Source organism: Tursiops truncatus, chromosome 7 (assembly GCF_011762595.2).
Source record: "Tursiops truncatus isolate mTurTru1 chromosome 7, mTurTru1.mat.Y, whole genome shotgun sequence".
NCBI lineage: Eukaryota > Metazoa > Chordata > Mammalia > Artiodactyla > Delphinidae > Tursiops > Tursiops truncatus.
Window position 1 is genome coordinate 110,840,566 of NC_047040.1, and position 19,987 is coordinate 110,860,552.

The 19,987-nt window shown below is 43.7% G+C and overlaps 1 protein-coding gene across 1 annotated transcript in view; it reads right to left on the bottom strand.

Moving 5' to 3' along the window:
• Window positions 1-19,987, bottom strand: part of LOC101323231 (uncharacterized) — a 250,157-nt gene that overhangs the window by 14,001 nt on the left and 216,169 nt on the right. The window contains 1 exon segment of the mRNA XM_019931812.3: window positions 6,931-7,070. Within this exon segment, the coding sequence (XP_019787371.2) occupies window positions 6,931-7,070 (140 nt within the window).

Here is a 19,987-nt window from a genome sequence, read left to right on the forward strand (position 1 = left end):
TCCCGCGTGCGCCGCGTTCGGCCCGGGGCGCCTCCACCCGAGGGGTCTCCGCGGTCCTGGCTCCGCGCGGGCCAGGCGCATAGATGACCACGGTGGCGCTTAGGGTGCCGGGGGCCAGGGGTTCTGAGTCCTAACACCAAGGGCTGCCCTTGGCCCCGACAGCACAGATGAGTAAATGCGGCTCTGAAAGGTCGATTTGCTCTGTCATAAACTCGTCCAGGAATTTGAACTCTGGACAGACGGGCGGATCCGTGTTGAGATGCTCCAGAAAGGCCCTGACTCAGAACCTCTCCTACTGACCTTGCCCATCAGAGCGGCATTTTGTTCCTATGGGAAAGTAACTGGCTTCTTCAGCCGCTAACCCTCCCTCCCCAGTTTCACTGAGGTATGATTGACAAAAATTGTATATATTTAAGGCGTACGACTTGATATACACTGTAAAATGACCACCACAATCAAGCCACCGTGGTGGCTGGATTACCATTTCCATCTCCTCACAGAGTTACCGTTTTGTCTGTGTGGTGAGAACACTTTAAGAACTAACCACTCAGCAAATTTTAAGTACAATACAGTACTGTTAACAATACTCACCATCCTGTACATGAGATCCCCAGAACTTATTCATCTTGCGTAATTAAAACTTTGTACTCTTTGACCAACATCTTCCCATTTCTCTCTCCCCCAGCCCCTGGCAGCCAGTCTACTTTCAGATTCTGTGAGTTTGACTTTTAGATTACACATATAAGTGCAATCATGCAGTCTTTGTCTTTCTGTGTCACTTAGCATAATGTCCTCTAGGTTCATCCACCTTGTTGCAAAGGGCAGGATTTCCTTCTTTTTTAAGGCTGAATAATATATATACCACATTTTCCTTCATCCATTCATCCGCTGACGGACACTTAGGTGTTTCCATATCTTGACTATTGTGAATAATGCTGCAGTGAACAGGGGAGTGCAAATATCTCTTCAAGATCCTGATTTCATTTCCTTTGGATATACATCCAGAAATGGGATTGCTGGAGCGTATAATAGTTCTATTTTAAACTTTCTGCAGAACTTCCACACTGTTGTCCAAAGTGGTTGCACCAGTTTACATTCCCAGCAACGGTGTGTAAGGGTTTCTCTTCCCGCATCCTCAAGAGCACTTATCTTTTGTCTTTTTAATAATAGCCATTGTAAGGTGTGAGGTAATGTCTCATTATGGTTTTGGTTTGCCTTTCCCTGATATTTGAATGTCCAGTAACGTTGGGCATTTTCTTTTAAGAGATGTCTATTCAGGTCTCTTTGCCCATTTTTTAATTGGGTTATTACTATTATTATTTCTGGTTTGTTTTTTGGGTTCTTTTTTTTTTTTCTATTGAGTTGTGAGTGCCTTAGAGATTTCGGATATTAACCTTTTATCAGATATACGGTTTGCAAATATATTTTCCCACCCCATAGGTTGCCTTTTCACTCTGTTGATGGTTTCTTTTACTGTGCAAAGCTTTTTAGTTTGATGCAATCCCACTTGTCTATTTTTGCTTTTGCTGCCTGTGCTTTTCAAATGTGTCATATACAAAAATCATGGCCCAGAACAATGCCAAGAAGCTTTTTCCCCTGTTTTCTTCTAGTAGGTTAATGGTTTCAGGTCTTACATTTGAGTCTTTAATCCCATTTTGAGTTGATTTTTGAGGGTCCAATTTCATTCTTCTGCACGTGGTTCAGCAGCTTTTGAAAAAAACCCTATGTCAGGTACCCGGGGGTTTCTACTGCCTCCCAGACAGAGCTTGCAACCTTAACCTTGCAGGGCTCAGAGCTCATGAGCAAGCCTGTCATTCCATCCACAGTGAGGAGCTCTGTCACGGTCACCGAGCCCCTCTGATGGGTCAGGAGGCAGCAGCTGAGGGGGCCGAGGAGACTGAAAAGCAGCTCAGAAGTGGGCAGAGGTTTCCAGGCTCCATGCTCAGCTCTGAGGCTCCTGGGGCAGGAGAAGCCCATGGAGGGATTACGTGCAGAGGCTGGGTGTTCCCTTGTGGGTGGCTGTATGTTCAGGTTCCCTGTGTGTGTGCCAGCTCTACACGCGAGTGAGTAGAGACGATGGTGCCTGTGGACGTCACCATCCTGCTGAAGAGTGCAAGTGGACGCCGGGATGTATGTGCGCAGGTGGGTACCTGTGTGTGTGGCAGAGGAGGGTTGGGATGTGTCCAGAGAGGCTGTCTGCCCCCCTCAGATCGGAAGGTTCAACTGGGCCTATCTGTCTAGTTGGGGGAAAGAGTCTTCTTTTCCTGCCCAGTTCTTCAAATGACTGGCTCAAGATTTTCTCCCTTCAAGCTCTCACAAGGATTGTGGGGACTCCCTATTGCCCCAAATCCCAGCACTGGTAAGACTGTGTGACGCCTCTGGTGGGGTGTGGCTCGGACCCCTGACTTGAGTCATTGTGCCCCTGTGGTTGCAGAGCCATCGGACACCCAGGAAGGCGGGCACGGTGGGCTGTGTGACCTCAGGCCACCAGTCAGGGTGGTTCCAGGAAGCCACTGGTCAGCGCAGCACTGAGCGCTGTGGGTCTGCAGGACCTTCCTGCTGCTGCCTGGCCTCGGGGGCGAGCTTCAGGACTTCAGCCACGGCTCAGCTCTGGGATGACGCTTGTGTCCCCTGTGCAGCTGAGCAGCCTGGGAGACGTTAAGTGGCAGAAGAACCTTGAACCTGGGCCGGGATGGAGGACTGAGAGGTGGCTTCTGCCCCACCCCGGGGCACCCAGCCTTCAGATCCCGGTGATCTGGGTGTACGGCAGGGAAGATAGTAGCAACAGTATTTGTGTGTGTATTTCATGACCAAAAACAAAGCCAAAAAAGCTTGGAAACAAAGGCGTAGGCCCTTGAAAGATTCAGGCTGAGAGGATCCAAGCCAGGGAGGAGTAGAAGAGGCAGCAGGGCCTGGCCCGCCAGGCTAGCTGGGTGAGTGTGTAGGTCTGGGAGGGGCAGGACTGCCGTGGAGGGGGTGACCTAGGGACATGGCTTCAGGAGGGTGAGGGAAGAGGAAGGCTGCTCTGGGCTGCTGGCCATGGGCACTTGCAGGTCTGGCGCTGGGGTCTCGAGCTGCTCCTGCCCCGTCTCTCGGAGACCTACGTCCGTTTGTCACCCAGCTCAGGGCGCGCGTGAGGGGTCTGGAGCCCTGACCAGTACTGGGCTCCTCCCTGGGGCCGGGGAGGGGGTGCAAGAGCTAAGTCAGGTGTGGGGACAGATAGCCAGGGTCACAGGCACCAGGGAAGGCAGAAACTCCTGGATGGAGGGTCAGACTGCCTCCAGGAAGGGGTGGTCGCAAGCCAGCCTCGCATCCTGCGGTGTTCTCTAAATGCTCCACCAAGAAGTGCTGGGAGTAGGTGGATGGCCAGACTGTCTTCTGTCCTTGGTGACCCCACGGCCTGGGGGCCCGGGCCAGTCCGGCTTCCCACCTGCTGTGCTGGCCGAGTTACCGGCAAAGCTCCTTTACGCTTTAAGCCCCAGGTTGGAGAACAAGCTTTATGTCTGTCTGCCCTCTAGTCTGGGTGTCATCTTCTCTCCGCAGGATGATCCAGGAGCTGCCCTCAGCGCCCCCTTGCCCTCCTGGAGCAGGTCTACACACAGGTGTTTGGAGGGGAGCTGGACATTCGAAGGCCCTCAGCTCCGTGCAGCAAGTGGGCAGAGCTGAGGGGAAGCCCAGCTCCACACGCCTGCCGTCCTCCAGCACAGCTTGGCCTGGCCCGGAGGGGAGACTGCAATCTGCAGGGCGGTGGCTGAGCACCAGGAGACCCCAGGCCTCCTGGCTGGGGGCCGGTCCCATCTCACAACTTTGGGTGGGGAGGTTAAAAAGAAACAAGAACAATGTCTTCCAAAGACACTGCCTACTTTCAGCCCTCAACTCTTCAGAAAAAAAATCCCTGGGCTAAGAATGTCCTCAGGCCTGACCTCAGGGGTGACGCCAGCTCAGCAGAGCATGGCCGGAGCTGTGGGAGGCAGGGAGAGGGTGGGAGGGGGGTGAGGAATTGGGCAGACAGGCCCAGGCCTGGGCCCGGGTCACGGGCATCTGGCGGGGACAATACTGAAAGGAGAGGGGACACTTCTGGGCCCTGACGTTAACTCATGCTGCAGGAACTGGACAGTCACAAGGCACGAGGCACAAGTTAGGGGCAAGGGATACAGGATGAACAAGACATCTCCTTCCATTGGGGCACATGCAGACGAGGCCAGGTGCCCACAGACGTGCAGTGCCTGCCGTCACCCCAGCGGTCAGCTCCTGGAAGGCAGGACGATGTCCTCTGCACAGCTCTGTCCCAGACCTGAGACACTGCCTGACACACACTAAACACTCAGTAAATGTGTGTCACATGCATGCAACACACACACGCACACCTCACACTCAGATCTTCACGTGGTCACACACACACGCTCCTCATGTACCCAGGACACAAAAGGGCTTCGCTGCCCCCCCTGCATCGCCTGCTCTTCAGGCCAGCTGGTTTCGGTTGCCTCCTGCTTAGGAAATTGAAGAGTGATCCCTCCTTAGGTCACCAGGAACTAGACAGTGTCCCAATTTAGAACATGACACCAACGTATTCTTAGAAAATACAAGTGCACGTGTGAGTTTAGAGCAAGCCAGATGCTATTTAGTGTGGACTTCTCTCTGACACGTGTTGCTTCTATCATCTCCAAGCCTGAAACCCACACTGACCACCAGTAAGCCTTCTTGCCTCACACGCAAGAGCTGTGCATGCCAGAGGGGCCGGGGATGCAGAGCAGGATGTGCTGATCTCGCAAGGCTGGGGGAACCAGCCTGTCATCGGAGAATCACCTCTTATGTCTCTCTGGAGTTCCTGATAAGGTGAATCTATTTAATGCTGCCCAGGAATCGTAACGAATACAGCCTTTCCCGGGTACCCAGTACACATGGGCACGGTGACTCTCCTACATGCCAGTGGGGCCCAGGGGCCTTATTCACCCCACACGGAGGAAACAGAGGCCCGAGACGGGAATGACCTGCAGCAGGTCCTCCACTAGCCAGCAGCCCAGCCCCTGCCCCATGTCAGCCTTGTATCACTGGAGGGGCTCTGCTGCCTGGCCCGGCCGTCCTCCTCCGTGGCATGCTGCATCCTCACCCCACCCTGGGTGCTTGCCCAGGGTCCAGGGAAGACCAGCACCCTGGGAGCACTGAGGGCTCTAAACACAGGTACACCACCACCACGCTGTCCACTCAGTAACCTCAAATACCAGGCAGGACCTTTGAACCAAACAGGAAACAAATTCTCTAAGCAGCTAAAATAGGTCCTATACAATTCATGGTCTCAATTGCCTTCATTGCCCTTGGCCAGAGCCTACTTGTTCTTCTAGAGCACTCCTGGCTCTTGGCTTTCGTCATCCAAAGACCTTAGAATGGACACATTTTTAAGGGCCAAAAAGGCACCTCCCCACCAGCAGCATGATGTGATGGACCAGATTCCACCACTAGGTAGGAGATGAACAGCTATAAAAAGTAGACACGAGAGCTCTAACGACGCAGCACTGATGGCCAATCAGATAACCCCACACAGAAAGCTTTATGTTACTATTCCTTCCTCATTACCATCTGCGTCATTGGAGGTTGACCGCCCACTGCGTGCCACGTTACTTGCGTTTGTTCATCCTCCTGTAACTGTACGGTCATCCTATTTTACAGCTCAGCACTCAGAGCACTACTTGCTCAGATCTCCACACCTGGTCGCTGGCAGGGAGGAGCTCTCATCCAGGTGTGAGAGACTCTCCCCCTGCCCCACATGGCCTCCCACCGTGGCTGGGCCCCAAGACTGAGGGCGGCTGAATCTTCAAGAAAAAGCAAACTATTCTCTGTGAATTCTACTAAGATGACATCATTTTGGAGCCCCTTCCATTCAAAATAGTTTATGAGAAGCACTTAAAGAAAGGCTTCATATATTGGAAAAACCAACTTATTTGGATGCTTATTCCTTATGCATCATGGATTTTGATGAAATCATTATTTAATGGCTACTTTAAATCATCATTCAGAGCCGGGCCTGTGGGAAGCGCTGGTGCACTGGTGACTGTCAGGTAGGTAGTGAGGACACCACACTCCCGAAGGGCTCCAGAAATGTCAGAAGCTAACTGTTTGTACACTGATCTCCTCGTGAGGGGAAAATCTTCTGCAAGATCGTGGGTGGTCTGATTCATTTTAGTGAAGCAGAAATACATTTTTATCATGGCCAAGAGCAGAATGTGGTGCTGTTATGGACATGTGCTTGTGCCAGTTACCTACCACATTATGTTCAACAGCCTTCTCCAAATTAAGTGAAAAAGAAGATGGGGAGAAAATAGAAGTATGAGTGAGAAAAACAGAGGAGTGTCCAGGTCTCGAAATTTCTCCTTCCTTGGAGAATACAAAAGGAGGACTTGGCATGGGGACCAGTTTTGCCTACATAAAGTTTCGTACTGATTTCTTCTGCTTAGGTAGGAACAGTAAAAAGTGGTAACATATACTACACAGTTGTCATAGCAACAGCAATACTCTTTAAGCTCTTGGAGTCAATAGGGAAGAAATCACGTGCCTTGCCCAGGTCCTGCCCAGGCAACTGGTTGAGAGGTCAGGGGCTAAGCCCTGGCCTCCTTCCTGCCAAGCAGAGCTTCTTCCATCCAGGACAGTGTTACATCACAGGTCCTGGGTACCACACCTGCTATTTTGGTTTCCTTCTAGGCCCCTTGAGGGCAGAGGGGAGGGTCCTGGATTTGACAAGCTCTGCTCGTGGACACCACATTCTAAAGTGAGAGCCACAGGCTGAACCTGTGTGGAGTGCACGCCGGTGCCACTGTCATCTGCTTGGAACACAGACTGTGGACATCCAGGCCTGCATGAGCGTGCTGAAGTCGCCCCGATGGCCAGGTCGTGCGTTCCAGCCCCATCCCTTCACCCATGCAGCCCTGACCCTACCTCGTTGATGGCCAGCTGCTCGCCGCCCCCTCCAGGGTGGCTGTAGTGGTGGCTGGAGCTGTGCACGTCCTCGTACAGGTCCTCCTCACTGCCTGCCTCATCCGCACGGAGCGCCGTGTCCAGAGCTCCATCAGGGAGGGCTGGAAGGAGAGAGAGAGCAACTGCTAAAGGGCAGCAAGGGAGGGGACATGCGCAGAAGGAGACGAGCCTTTCCGGGATAAACGCTCCTTCTGTAAGAGGAGGGAGAGGGTCTGGGAGCCAGGTTCTCACACCATTCTTGTTACAAAAACACAGTCTGGTTGAAAAAGTGCACTGGTCGACTTTCACACATCACTGTAAATCACCTACCATTCGGTCCCCACCAGCTCAGTAAACAAGGACACACAACTATGTGCCGTGGCATGACACTCGAGTCCCCTCCCGTTGATTTCAATTCAAAACCACTTACCAGTGTGTCAGGTATACATAGTATACTTTACCATACCTCATACATGGCATAAGGCCCTTAAAAATGCTAACAACTTCTTATTAAACATATATGTATATATCTCCAAAGAAATATACAGTATATACATGCAAATATTGTTTGAAAATTAATAAAATGAACACCTGTGGCACTTATCATCATGTTTTAGAAAATTCCAGAATCTTAGAATTCAACCTCCTGTATATCCTACTCCAATCCCATTCCCCTCTCTTTCCTTTAGCGATATCCAATATTTCAAGCTTTCTATAAATTATACAGGCTGTCTTTGTTTTAGCATTTATTTCTGTTGAGTTTTGCATGGTTTGACCTCATATAAACAGAACCATCCAGTAACTTTTCTTCTCTGACTGGCTTTTTTACTCAACAGCTCATGTAGTTGTGATGATTCAGTCTCCCTGACGCACAGTCTTGCATTTTGTGAGTATTTGCAGCTTTGCAGGTGCACTGCACTGCTGCAGAACATCGGGTGTTTCCCATGCTGTTGCTGGTACAAATGATGGTGCTGCAGACACATCCACGTACCGCCTGGGCATGGATCGCAGACTTTCTCCCAGAGTTTCCCAACCTCTTTTTCATTATTACCCCCGCCCAAAGAGCCTTTTATACATTGTTTTCCTATTGACCCCAATGAAATTTTAATACCACGAATATACTATATATTTTAAAGTCCTGTTGCTCTTTGGAGGATCACAAACCATTGTAATAGCTAAGATTTTCGCCCTCTTGGATGCAACCATTACCCGTGGAGTGAATTCATGCTCCTGGGTATAGACACCTAGGTATGGCATCCCTGGGTCCTGGGTATGCCAAACTGTCCCCTAAGCTATCCTATCAACTTAGACTTCAGACAGTGTGTAGGAATGTTTCCAACTCTACATCCTCCCAACTCTTGGGATGGCCATTGTCAGTTTCATTTTTGACAGGCCGATAGGTATGAAATGGGATCTTAGTGTAGTTTTAATTTAAAATTCCTGCTTACTAATGTGTTGAACATCTTATCTTCTATGTTTATGGATTATCTGTATTTCCTTTAATGTGAAGTGTCTACTGAGTGTTTATTTTTAATATAATCATTAATGTAAAAATATATTTCTATGTATGTATAGTTTATATAATACACTTTCCCTATTCCCTATAAGTGTATATATTCCCTATATACACTTTATCTATTCTGGATACCCATCTGTGCCACAAGTGTAATCTCCCTGTTTGTGGCATGTCTTGTCTCTTTAAAAAAATTTTTTTTAAATTTTATTTTTGGCTGCGTTGCTTGGGTCTTCGTTGCTGTGCGCGGCTTTCTCTAGTTGCAGCGAGCAGGGGCTACTCTTCATTGCAGTGCACGGTCTTCTCATTGCAGTGACTTCTCTTGTTGCAGAGCACAGGCTCTAGGTGCGCGAGCTTCAGCAGTTGTGGCCCACGGGCTCTAGAGCGCAGGCTCAGTAGTTGTGGCGCACAGGATAAGTTGTTCCGCAGCATGTGGGATCTCCCTGGACCAGGGATCAAACCCGTGTCCCCTGCATTGGCAGGCGGATTCTTTAACCACTGCGCCACCAGGGAAGTCCCAAGATGAGGACTCTTTTCTAAAAAAGTGTAACCATAGCACATATCTAAAACAGACTATAGTCTATTGAAAGTTGTCTGTCATACCTTTTCCTCTAAGGCATTAAAAAATCTTTTTATTTTGAAATAACTATACAGTATAGGGTGTTCTGACTCTACTGCAGAGAGGTCCTGTGTCCCCTTCACCTAGTTTTCCCCAATGATTATATTTCATATGACTCCAGAAAACTGCCCTTGGTACAAGACATGTAAATGGTTCTATGTCATTTTATCACCTGTGTAGATTTGTGTAACCTCCACGGCAATCAGTATGTAAGCTTTTGAGGTTGACTTTTTTCACTCAGGCAAATGCCCTTGAGATCCATCCAAGTGGTTGCTTGTATTTTTACTTCATTCCTTTTTATTGCTTAGTAGTATTCCATGTAATAAATGTGCACATTTTTTTAAACATTCACCCATTGAAGGACATCCGGGTGGTTTCCAATTTTAGGCTGTCACAAATAAAGCTACGAGGAACTTTTATGCACAGTTTTTTGGGTGGACATAAGTTTTCATTTCTCTGGGATAAATGTGATTGCCCAGGAGTGCAACTGCTGAGTCATATGACAGTTGAATGTTTAGTTTTTTAAGGAACTGCCAAACTGTTTTCCAGAGTGGATGTGCCATTTCACATTCGCACCACAATGTATGAAAGATTCAGTTTCTCAGCATCCTGACCAGCATCTGGTATTGTCGCTATTTTATACTTTAGACATTCTGATAGGCGTATAATAATATTGCATCTTGGTCTTAATTTGCATTTCCCAAAAGGCAGGTGCTGTGGAACATCTTTTCATGTGCCTATTTGCCATTCATATATCTTCTCTGGTGAGGTATGTCTTCATGTTTTTTGCCAATTTTCTATTTCTATTGTTCATTGTTTTGATGTTGAGATTTGAAAGTTCCGTATATATTCTAGATATGAGTCCTCTGTCAGATACGTGGTGAAAGTTCTGTGTATATTCTAGATATGAGTCCTTTCTCAGATATGTGGTTTGCATGTATTGTCTCTCAGTCTGTTGCTTATCTTTTCATCCTCTTAACAAGGATTTCACAGAGCAAAATTTTAAATTTTGATGAAGTTCAATTTATCAAATTTTCCTTTTATGGGTGATGCGTTTGGAGTCACATCTAAGAACTCTTCACCAAATCTTAGTTCCAAAAGATTTTTATTTATGTTTTTTCCTCTAAAACCTTTTACACTTAAACCTATGATTCATTTTGAGTTTTTTTGTATAAAATGTGAGATTTAGGTCAAGGTTCATTTTTATTGCCTATGGATGTCCAGTTGTTCCAGCACTATTTCTAAAAAAAAACTTTCCTCTACTGAATTGCTTCTGTACTTTTGTCAAATATCAGTTAGCCAAGTGGGGACATTACTATCAATTTTACAGAAATAAAAAGAATTATAAGAAAATACTAACAACTGAACTGTTATACACCAACAAATTAGATAAACTAGATTATATGAGTAAATTCTTAGAAAAACACATGTACTAAAACTGACTCAAGAAGAAATAGAAAATCTGAATAGACCTATAATTACCAGGGAAATTGAATCACAAACTTCCCAACAGAGAAAAGCCCAAGATTTGATGGCTTCACTAGTGAATTCTACCAAACATTTAAATAACAATTAACATTAATCTTTCTCACACCTTCCAAAATACTGAAGAGGAAGAAATAGTTCCTAACTCATTAAAGCCAGACAAAACACTATTAAAAAAAGAAAACTGAAGACAAATATCTTTCATAAATATACATGCAAAAATTCTAAACAGAGGATTAGTGTACCAGTAAACTACTAGTAAAGTGAATTCAACAGCATATTAAAAGGATTATATATCTTGACTGATTAGGATTTATTTCTGAAATACAAGAATGGTTCAACATATGAAAATCATTCAATGTAATATACAACAGTAATAGAACGAAGGGAAAAAACCCTACATGATCATCTCAGTTGATGCAGAGAGAGCATTGACAAAATTCGACACTATTTCATGATAAAAACACACAGACTAGGAATAGAAGGGAATGTCCCCAATATGATAAAGGCCATATATGAAAAACTCACAGCTAACATCATACTTAATGATGAGAAACTGAAAGCTTTTTCCTTGAGATTAGGGAAAAGACAAGGATGCCTGCTTTCACCGCTTCTATTCAACACAGTATTGGAAGTTCTGGCCAATTAGGCAAGAAAAAGAAATAAGAGTCATCCAACTTGGAAAGGAAAAAGTAAAATTATTTCTGTTTGTAGATGACACAATCTTATATGTAGAAAACTCTGAAGATCCACAATAGATTGTTAGAGTTTATAAATAAATCCAGCAAAGTTGGGGGATATAAATCAACACAAAAAAATCAGTTTTATTTCTATATACTTGCAATGAACAATTTGAAAACAGAAATATTTTATATTCCATTACAGTAGCATTGAAAATAATAAAATACTTAGGAATAACTTTAACCAAGGAGGCAAAAGATTTGTACACTGAAAATTCCAACATTGCTGAAAGATATAAAAAGAAAACCTAAATAAATGGAAAGACATCCCATGTTCATGCGTTAATAGATTTAAGATTGTTGAGATGACAATAATACTCAAAGCAATCTACAGATTCAATGCAATCCCTATCAAAATCCCAATGGCATTTTTACAGAAATAGAAAAACTTATTCTAAAATTCATATGGAGTCTCAAGGAACCCTGAATATTCAAAATTATCATGAAAAGACTAAGCAGGAGGGCTCACATTACCTGACTTCAAAACTTGCTACAAAGCCACAGTTATCAAAACAGTGTGATACTGGCACAAGGATAGACATATATTCTATTGGTCTAATCGAATAAATAGAGACCCCAGAAATAAACCCTCACATAAATGGTCAGTTGATTTTTGACAAAGGTGCCAAGATAGTCAGTGGGGGAAAAGACAGTCTTTTCAATAAATAGTGTTGGGAAACTGAATATCCACATGCGAAATAATGAAGTTAGGTCCTTACCTAATGCCGTATACAAAAATTAACTCAGAATGGATCAAAGACCTAAACATAAGAGCTAAAACTGTAAGGCTCTTTGAAGAAAACAGGGGAAACGTTTTATGACATTGGATGTGGAAATTATTTCTTGTATATGACACCAAAAGCACAGGCAACAAAAGAAAAAAAAATAGGTAAACTGGACTACGTCAAAATCTTAAAGTTTTGTGCATCATAGGATACTTTCAAGGAAATGAGAAGGCAGCCCACTGAATGGGAGAAAATATTTGCAAATCATATATCCGATAAGGGACTAATATCTAGAAATATATAAAGAACTCCTACAATTCAAGAACAACAGCAACTACAACAAACTCATTAAAAAATGGGCAAATGTCTTGGGTAGACATTTCTTCAGAAAAGATATACAAGGCAGCTGCTGTGGAAAAGAGTTTGGCAGGTCCTCAAAAAGCAAAACATAGAATTACCATATGATCTAGCAATTACACTTCTAGGTATGTACCCAAAAGAATTGAAATCAGGGACTCAAACAGATATTAGTACACCAATGTTCATGGCAGCATTACTCATAATAGCCAAAAGGTGGAAATAACCCAAATGTCCATCAAACAGATAAACGGAAAAACAAAATGTGGTATTTACATACAATGAAATATTATTCAGTCATAAAAAGGAATGATGTTCTGATACACAGTACAACATAGATGAACCTTGAAAACACTATGCTAAGTGAAATGAGGCAGACACTGAAGGACACATATTGTATGATCCCATTTACATAAGGTACCTAGAATAGGCAAATTCTTAGGGACAGAAAATAGATTAGTGGTTACCAGGGGCTGTAGGGAGAGGGGAACAGGGAGTTACTGCTTAATGATTACAGAGTGAGGAGAGGGGAACAGGGAGTTATTGCTTAATGGAACAGGGAGTGATGAAAAAATTTGGCCATATATAGTGGTGATGGTTGCATACCTTGTGAAAATAATGCCACTGAATTATACATATAAAATGGCAAATTTTAAAACACATTTTATCACAATTTTAAAAATTAATAACATACAAAACAATTTGCATTTTGTACTTTACATGGGTGAGTTGTATGGTATGTGGTTTATATCCCAAAAAAGCTGTTTTAAAAATTGTTCGGTTATACTTGTTTGGCACTATTTCTTTATTCTCTATTCTGATCCATTAATTTACTTGTTTGTTCTTCTCCAATATCACACAACCTTGTTTTCTATAGTTGTATAATAATTCTTGAAATTTGGTGGAGTGGTTCCTCTTTATTCCTCTTTTTTAGATTATTTTAGCTATTCTTGTTCCTTTGCCTTTCTCTATAAACATTAGAATAATCTTGTCTATAGTTACAAAAAAACCTTGCTGGGATTTTGGTAGAAATTGTGTCAAACCCATGTATTGATTTGGAGGTAACTGACATCTTTACTCTGTTGCGTCCTCCAATCTGTGGAATATCTCTCCATACTTAGATCCTTGATTTCTTTCAGTGCTGCATTATTTTAAAGCAAATCCCAGACCTCCTATAATTTAATCTGTAAATAATATATAGTATATGTCTTAAGAGATACAGAGTCTGTCTCTCTCCCACACCTTCTTCTAGGAGAATTTAAAAATCAATCATCTCTTTGAGGGAATAAAGCAGATTCTTTGTAAGAGTTACTACTTTTCTTGGCTCTCTCTTAGCCAGTCCCAGTTGAGGTCTCAGCAGCTCATAAAATGGTTGCTTATCTAGCAAACCTGCAGCCTGGGAGGAAAGGAAAGCAAGTTTCAACATGAGTCTGCCAATATTTTTATCATCATCTAATATCTAGCTTCCAGCACAGGGTCTGGGACAGAGGAGGTGTTTGCGTAAATGAAGGAAGTAGGAGACCATTCACAGGAGAGTGAGTGCAGGTGGCAGTGGGAGGACCACCCCAGGACTGCAGTCAGGACACCCAGGCCCAGTGCTGGTCTGCAAACGGCCAGGGGGCAGAGCTAGTCATCTGTCCTTCGAGATGCGCTCAAACTCCTTTCATATAAGCAAGGCCCTTGGAAGGTTCACATGCCGTTAACGTACATGAAAGCATTAAAGGGTGTGGTCCTGTGCTCCGCAAGCATCTTCGGGTGAATAAATGACACGGCCGGGTCAACACAAAATCAGTCTTGATTTTGGATATTTAATTTTTATGTAGGAAGACAAGCCAGCTGTCTGATCCATTATGAGATTCTAATAATTTAGAACTTTTAGACAGCAACACAGCTAAGAATTCTGGATTCTAGACAAAAGATTGGCCAGGGCCCCTTTACCTCTGATGAACAGCACCCAAACAATCTTCTGTCTCCACTTAAAAGGAAAAGCAGTGGTTCTTCCAGTGAGGAGAGAATGCCGCAGGGGAGTCTACTCTGTGCTGCCCTAGAGCCCTGGAGAAGAGTGGTTCTCAAAGTGGGTCCCTAGACCAGCAGTATCCCTTGGGAACTTGTCAGAGACGCAGTTTCTTGCCCCTCCCCAGACCTGCTGAATCAGAAACTCCGGGGTGGGCCCAGCAGGCTGTGTGACTTCAGGTGACCTGGTGCAGAGCTCAAAGCCTGAGACCCACTGTTCTCAGTCAAGAGCCCTTAACAAAGTGGTTTGCTAACTCCCAGGAGATTCTGCTCCAGCACAGTCAGGGCAGACGGTCTTTTGGGGTGGCTGCGGGGCCACTTTAGGAAACTCTAAAGAGCCTGGCATGCAGTCTTGAGTTGAAACAGGAATGCCAGGACGTTGGGGTGTCTGGGGAGGTGTCGGCAGCTCTGGCTGCTCCCCCAGCACCCCCTGGCCAGGGGCTTCCATTTAGCACATCTGTGCACTTGTTTGTTCCTTTCTGAATTCACTGAAAAGTGTTCAGTGCCTATTGTGTTTGTGCCACTAGACACACACGGGGTTCTGAGGACACAGTGTGAATAAGACAGACACGCCCCTGCTCCCGTGGAGATCAGAGTCCGGCAGGAATAGGGGTAAACAGTGATGAAGCGGCGAGCACAGGAGCCCCTGCCCAAGGGTGTGAGGTCTTGGCCACCCTGAGCTGGGGGTGACCTGGGGGGGAGGGGAGTACTGCGGAAGGGTGAAGAGTGTTCCAGGCAATGGAGACAGCATCAGGCCCCAGACGCAAGTGGGGTGTTGTTCAAGGACACGGAAGAGTCCCAGAGACCCAGGAATAGAGAAGGGGGAAGGGACAGCAGGGGTGAGGTCTGACGGCCCTTCCTAGGAAGGACAGTTGGTGCAGGGAGTGTTGTCCTAGGCAGCCCCGTGCTGAGTCACCAGAGTAAATGCTCAGGCCTCAGCCTCACGGGCTTCTCACCACATCCTAATGACACGAACAAAGAAGGCTAAACTGTGTGCCCCATTCTGTAGGTGGGGGAGCTGGGGCCCAGAGAGCTAAAGTTCCTTTCCCCAAATCACCCAGATCTCTGGGCTGTTTTCACCAGACTGAGTCTGTTTAAATTCTCTTCTCTCCTGTATGAAGGGTTCCTGCTGATGGTGAGTCAGACGAGGGTGGTACAGTCTGTGTTTGCTGCTGGGGGAGCAGGCAGCCCAGGCACCGCCTCCCAGCTGGACCAGACACAAGAGCTGCTTCTCGCACTGCGCTGACATTCTGGTCTGGGAGCAGCAGCGCTGGCCCAGGGTGGAGAGGGAGTGGGCCCCCAGGGCCCCCCATGCCAGGCTGTCCTCCCCACGCGACTGCTCTCTCCTCATGTGCCCTTGTCTGCTCTGCTGCCTCTGCTCAGCTGTTGTCATCTGCCTTCCACTCTAAATCCTGTCCAGCTTTCAGGTTAAACAAAAAAAGTTTGTTACTGTTGTTGTTGTTTTAATAGACTTTACTTTTTATTTTTTTCACTTTTTTTTTTTTGGCCCAGAGGCACTCGGGATCTTAGTTCCCCAACCAGGGATCGAACCTGGGCCCCCTGCAGTGGAAGCACAGAGTCCTAACCACTGGACCTCCAGGGAATTCCCTAGACTTTACTTTTTAGAACTGTTTTAGATTTATAGAATAATTGGGCAGACAGTACAAAGAATTCCCACACACCCCACACCAGTTTCTCTTATTAAGATCTTACATTGACAGGGTACATTACTCAGAATTAATGGACCAATATTGATACATTATTATTATTAATTAAAGTCCATACTTTTCTCAGTTTTTCCTTAATATCCTTTCTGTTCCAGGATCCCATATCACATTTAGTGATCTCCTCAGCTCAAGATTTTTGATTTAGGTCCCATGAAGCCTTGCTTTTGCGTGCTTCTGAATGCTTTTTCATTCAGCAAATAAAACTTCTATAGACATCTATAGCACCAAATCTGAATCCCCTCTGCACCTCAAGGCTTACTCAGGGTTTTCTCACAGGAAAGACTCTGACCTTCTTTCGTCCTCCCCAGCCTCCCTGTTCTCTTACTGCTGAGAGTAAAATAACCTTTACTGGGAATTTACAGTGTACCGCCTACTAACATATCAGATTCAAGCCTACTTGTGAAATAGGTATTATTAGACACATTACACAGATAAAGACTTGGGGCTCACAGAGGTTAAGACACTTGCTAAGGTCTCACAGGCAGCCAGCAGCAGAGGCAGGATTAAAACTTGCCCAAATGCCACACTCTTCCCTGCACCTCTCTAGGGCCTCCGAACTGTCCGGCCTCCGTGAGCACACAGCTGCTTGTTTCCCCGTGGCCTTCTCTCCCATGAGAGAGAAGGCCACGGGGAAACATGTGCTGCATGTGGCTGTTTGCTGCCATGGTTCCCTATTATTCAAAGAATTAGGGACCTCCCTGGTGGTCCAGTAGTTAAAACACCGTGCTTCCACTGCAGGGGGCATGGGTTCGATCCCTGGTCAGGGAACTAAGATTCCACATGCTGCGCGGCGTGGCCAAAAAATAGGAAAAAGAAAAAAAAAAAGAAACAAAGAATTAAGTTCCAGGGAAATCAGTCAAGTAGGCCTTCATGTATAAAAGATGCTTTCTGGTTATAATTATCAATACTTCAGAAAGCAATTACATTAAAAATATGTCACGTCATGCTTAGCAGTAAGTGAAACATGATTTTTGATACATGGCTCTTTTATGTTAGACAAATGTGAAGTGGAAAATTTAGGTAATAACTTTGATTTTTTAATTTAACATAATGGGCCCACAATATAATATTCTAGATCATAGACTTTTGTAATACAAAACCAAAGAAGGCAATGTTTTTACCAAATTACAAGTTTTGGTAAATCAATACAATATAATATAATGAAATTATGTCACATAATACTTTAATGAAAAAATTCATTTTCACCTCAGTACTGTGCAAGGCAATAAAATCATATCATGCATTACTTTATAATAATTTTCACTGCAAAAAATTAAACATCATGATTTTTCATGGTAGATTTAGCTGACCAGTTATTTTTAACAAATTAAGCTTTTAAAAGCTTTTTAAAAAATGATACAGTTTCCTACTTTTAGTGTGTAAGCTGCTTAAGTTAAATGCAACAGGACAATCTTATGTATCTAAAAGATGTCTCTGCCCAAACATTTAAAGAATTAATGCCAACCCTTCTCAAACTCTTCCAAAAAACTGAAGAAGGAACACTTCCAACCTCACTTTATGAGTCCATAACTCTCCTGATACCAAAACCAGACAAAGACAACTTTTTCTGACAAGAAAACTACAGACCAATATCCCTGATGAACATTGATGCAAAAATCCTCAACAAAATACAACACATTAAAAGGATCATACACCATGACCAAGTAGGATTTATCCCTGGGATGCAAAGATGATTCAACGCGTGAGAATCAATTAATATGAAATAACACATTAACAGAATAAAGGATGAAAATCACATGATCATCTCAATAGATGAAGAAAAAGTTTTTGACAAAATTCAACATCCTTTTCATGATTAAAAAATCTCAACAAACAAGTAATAAAAGGAAAGTACCACAACATAATAAAGGCCATGTATGAAAATTCCACAGCTAACATCATACTCAATGGTGAAAAACTGAAAGCTTTTCCTCTAAGATCAGGAACAAGACAAGGATGCCCACTCCCACTACTTCTATTGAGCACAGTACTGGAAATCCCAACCAAAGCAATAAGGGGAATAAAAGATGTCCAAATTGGGAAGGAAGTAAAATTGTCCCTGTTTGCAAATGACATGATCTCGTATACAGAAAACTCTGAATATTCCATAAAAAAACTGTTAGAAGTAATAAATGAATTCGGTAAAATTTCAGGATATGAAATCAATGTACAAAAATCAGTTGTGTTTCGATAGTCTAACAAAGACTTTCTGAAAAGGAAATTAGGAAAGCAATCACATTTACAATAGCACCAAAAAAGAATAAAATACTTAGGAATAAGCTTAACTAAGGAGGTAAAAACTTACCTACAGAAAACTGCAAAATATTGAAGAGAGAAATAAAAGAAGACACAAATGGAAAGATATCTTGTGTTCATGGATTGGAAGATTTAATATTATTGAAATATCCATCCTACCCAAAGTGATCTACAGATTCAATGCAATCTCTATCAAAATCCATAAGGCATTTTGTTTTACAGAAATTAAAAAAACAACTCTGCAATTCATATGGAAGCACAAAAGACCACAAATAGCCAAATCAGTCCTGAGAAAGGACAGACATCCTGATTTAAATATATTATGAAGTTATTCAAACAATACAGTACTTGCATAAAGACAGACATATAGACCAATGGAACAGAATAGAGAACCCAGAAATAAACCCACACATATATGATCAGTTAACTTACAACAAAGCAGTCAAGAATATGCAATGGGGGAAAGATAGTCTCCTCAATAAATGGTATTGGGAAAACTAGATATCCACGTAAAAACGAAGAATGAAATTGGACATTTATCTTATACCTTAAAACAAAAATCAACTCAAAATGTCTTAAATGTAAGACCTGAAACTTTAAAACTCCTAGAAGAAAACATAGGGGAAAAGCTTCATGATATTTGTCTTGGCAATGATTTCACGGATATGACACCAAAAGAACAGGTAACAAAACCAAAAATAAACACGTGGGACTACATCAAACTAAAAAGCTTTTGCACAGAAAAGAAACAATCAACAGGGTGAAAAGGTAATCTATAGAATGGGAGAAAATATTTGCAGACCACATATCTGATAAGGGGTTAATCTCCAAAATATATAAGGAACTCCTACAACTCAATGCCAAAAACCCTAATAACTCAATTAAAAAATTGGCTAAGGACTTAAATAGGTATTTTTCAAAAAAAGACGTACAAATGGCCAACAGGTATATGAAAAAAATGCTCAAAGTCTCTAATCATCAGGGAAATGCAAATCAAAACCTCAATGAGATAGTACCTCACACCTGTCAGGATGGCTATAATAAAACAAAAAAACAAACAAACCCGAAAGAGGATGAGAGGAGAGGATGTGGAGAAATTGAAACTCCTGCACACTCTTGGTGGGAATGCAAAATGCTGTAGCTGCTATGGAAAACAGGATGGAGAGTCCTCAAAAAATTGAAAGTAGAACTACCCTATGATCTGGCAACCCCACTTCTGAATATTTACCCAAAAGAATTGAAATCAGGATCTCAAAAAGGTATTAGCATTCCCATGTTCGTAACAGTACTGTTCACAATAGCCAAGATGTGGAAACAAATTAAATGTCCAGCAGCAGATGAATGAATAAAGAAAATGTGGTATATACATACAATGAAATACTATTCAATCTTAAAAAAGAATGAAATTTTGCAATATGTAACAGCATGGGTGCGACTTGAGGTCATTATGCTAAGTGAAATAAGTCACTCACAGAAAGACAAATACTGCATAATTCCACTCATAAGAGGTATCTAAAATCAACTCATAGAATCAAAGAGTGGAATGTAGTTGCCAGTGACCAGGAGGAGGGGCAAATGGGAGTTACTAAAAAATGGGCATAAAG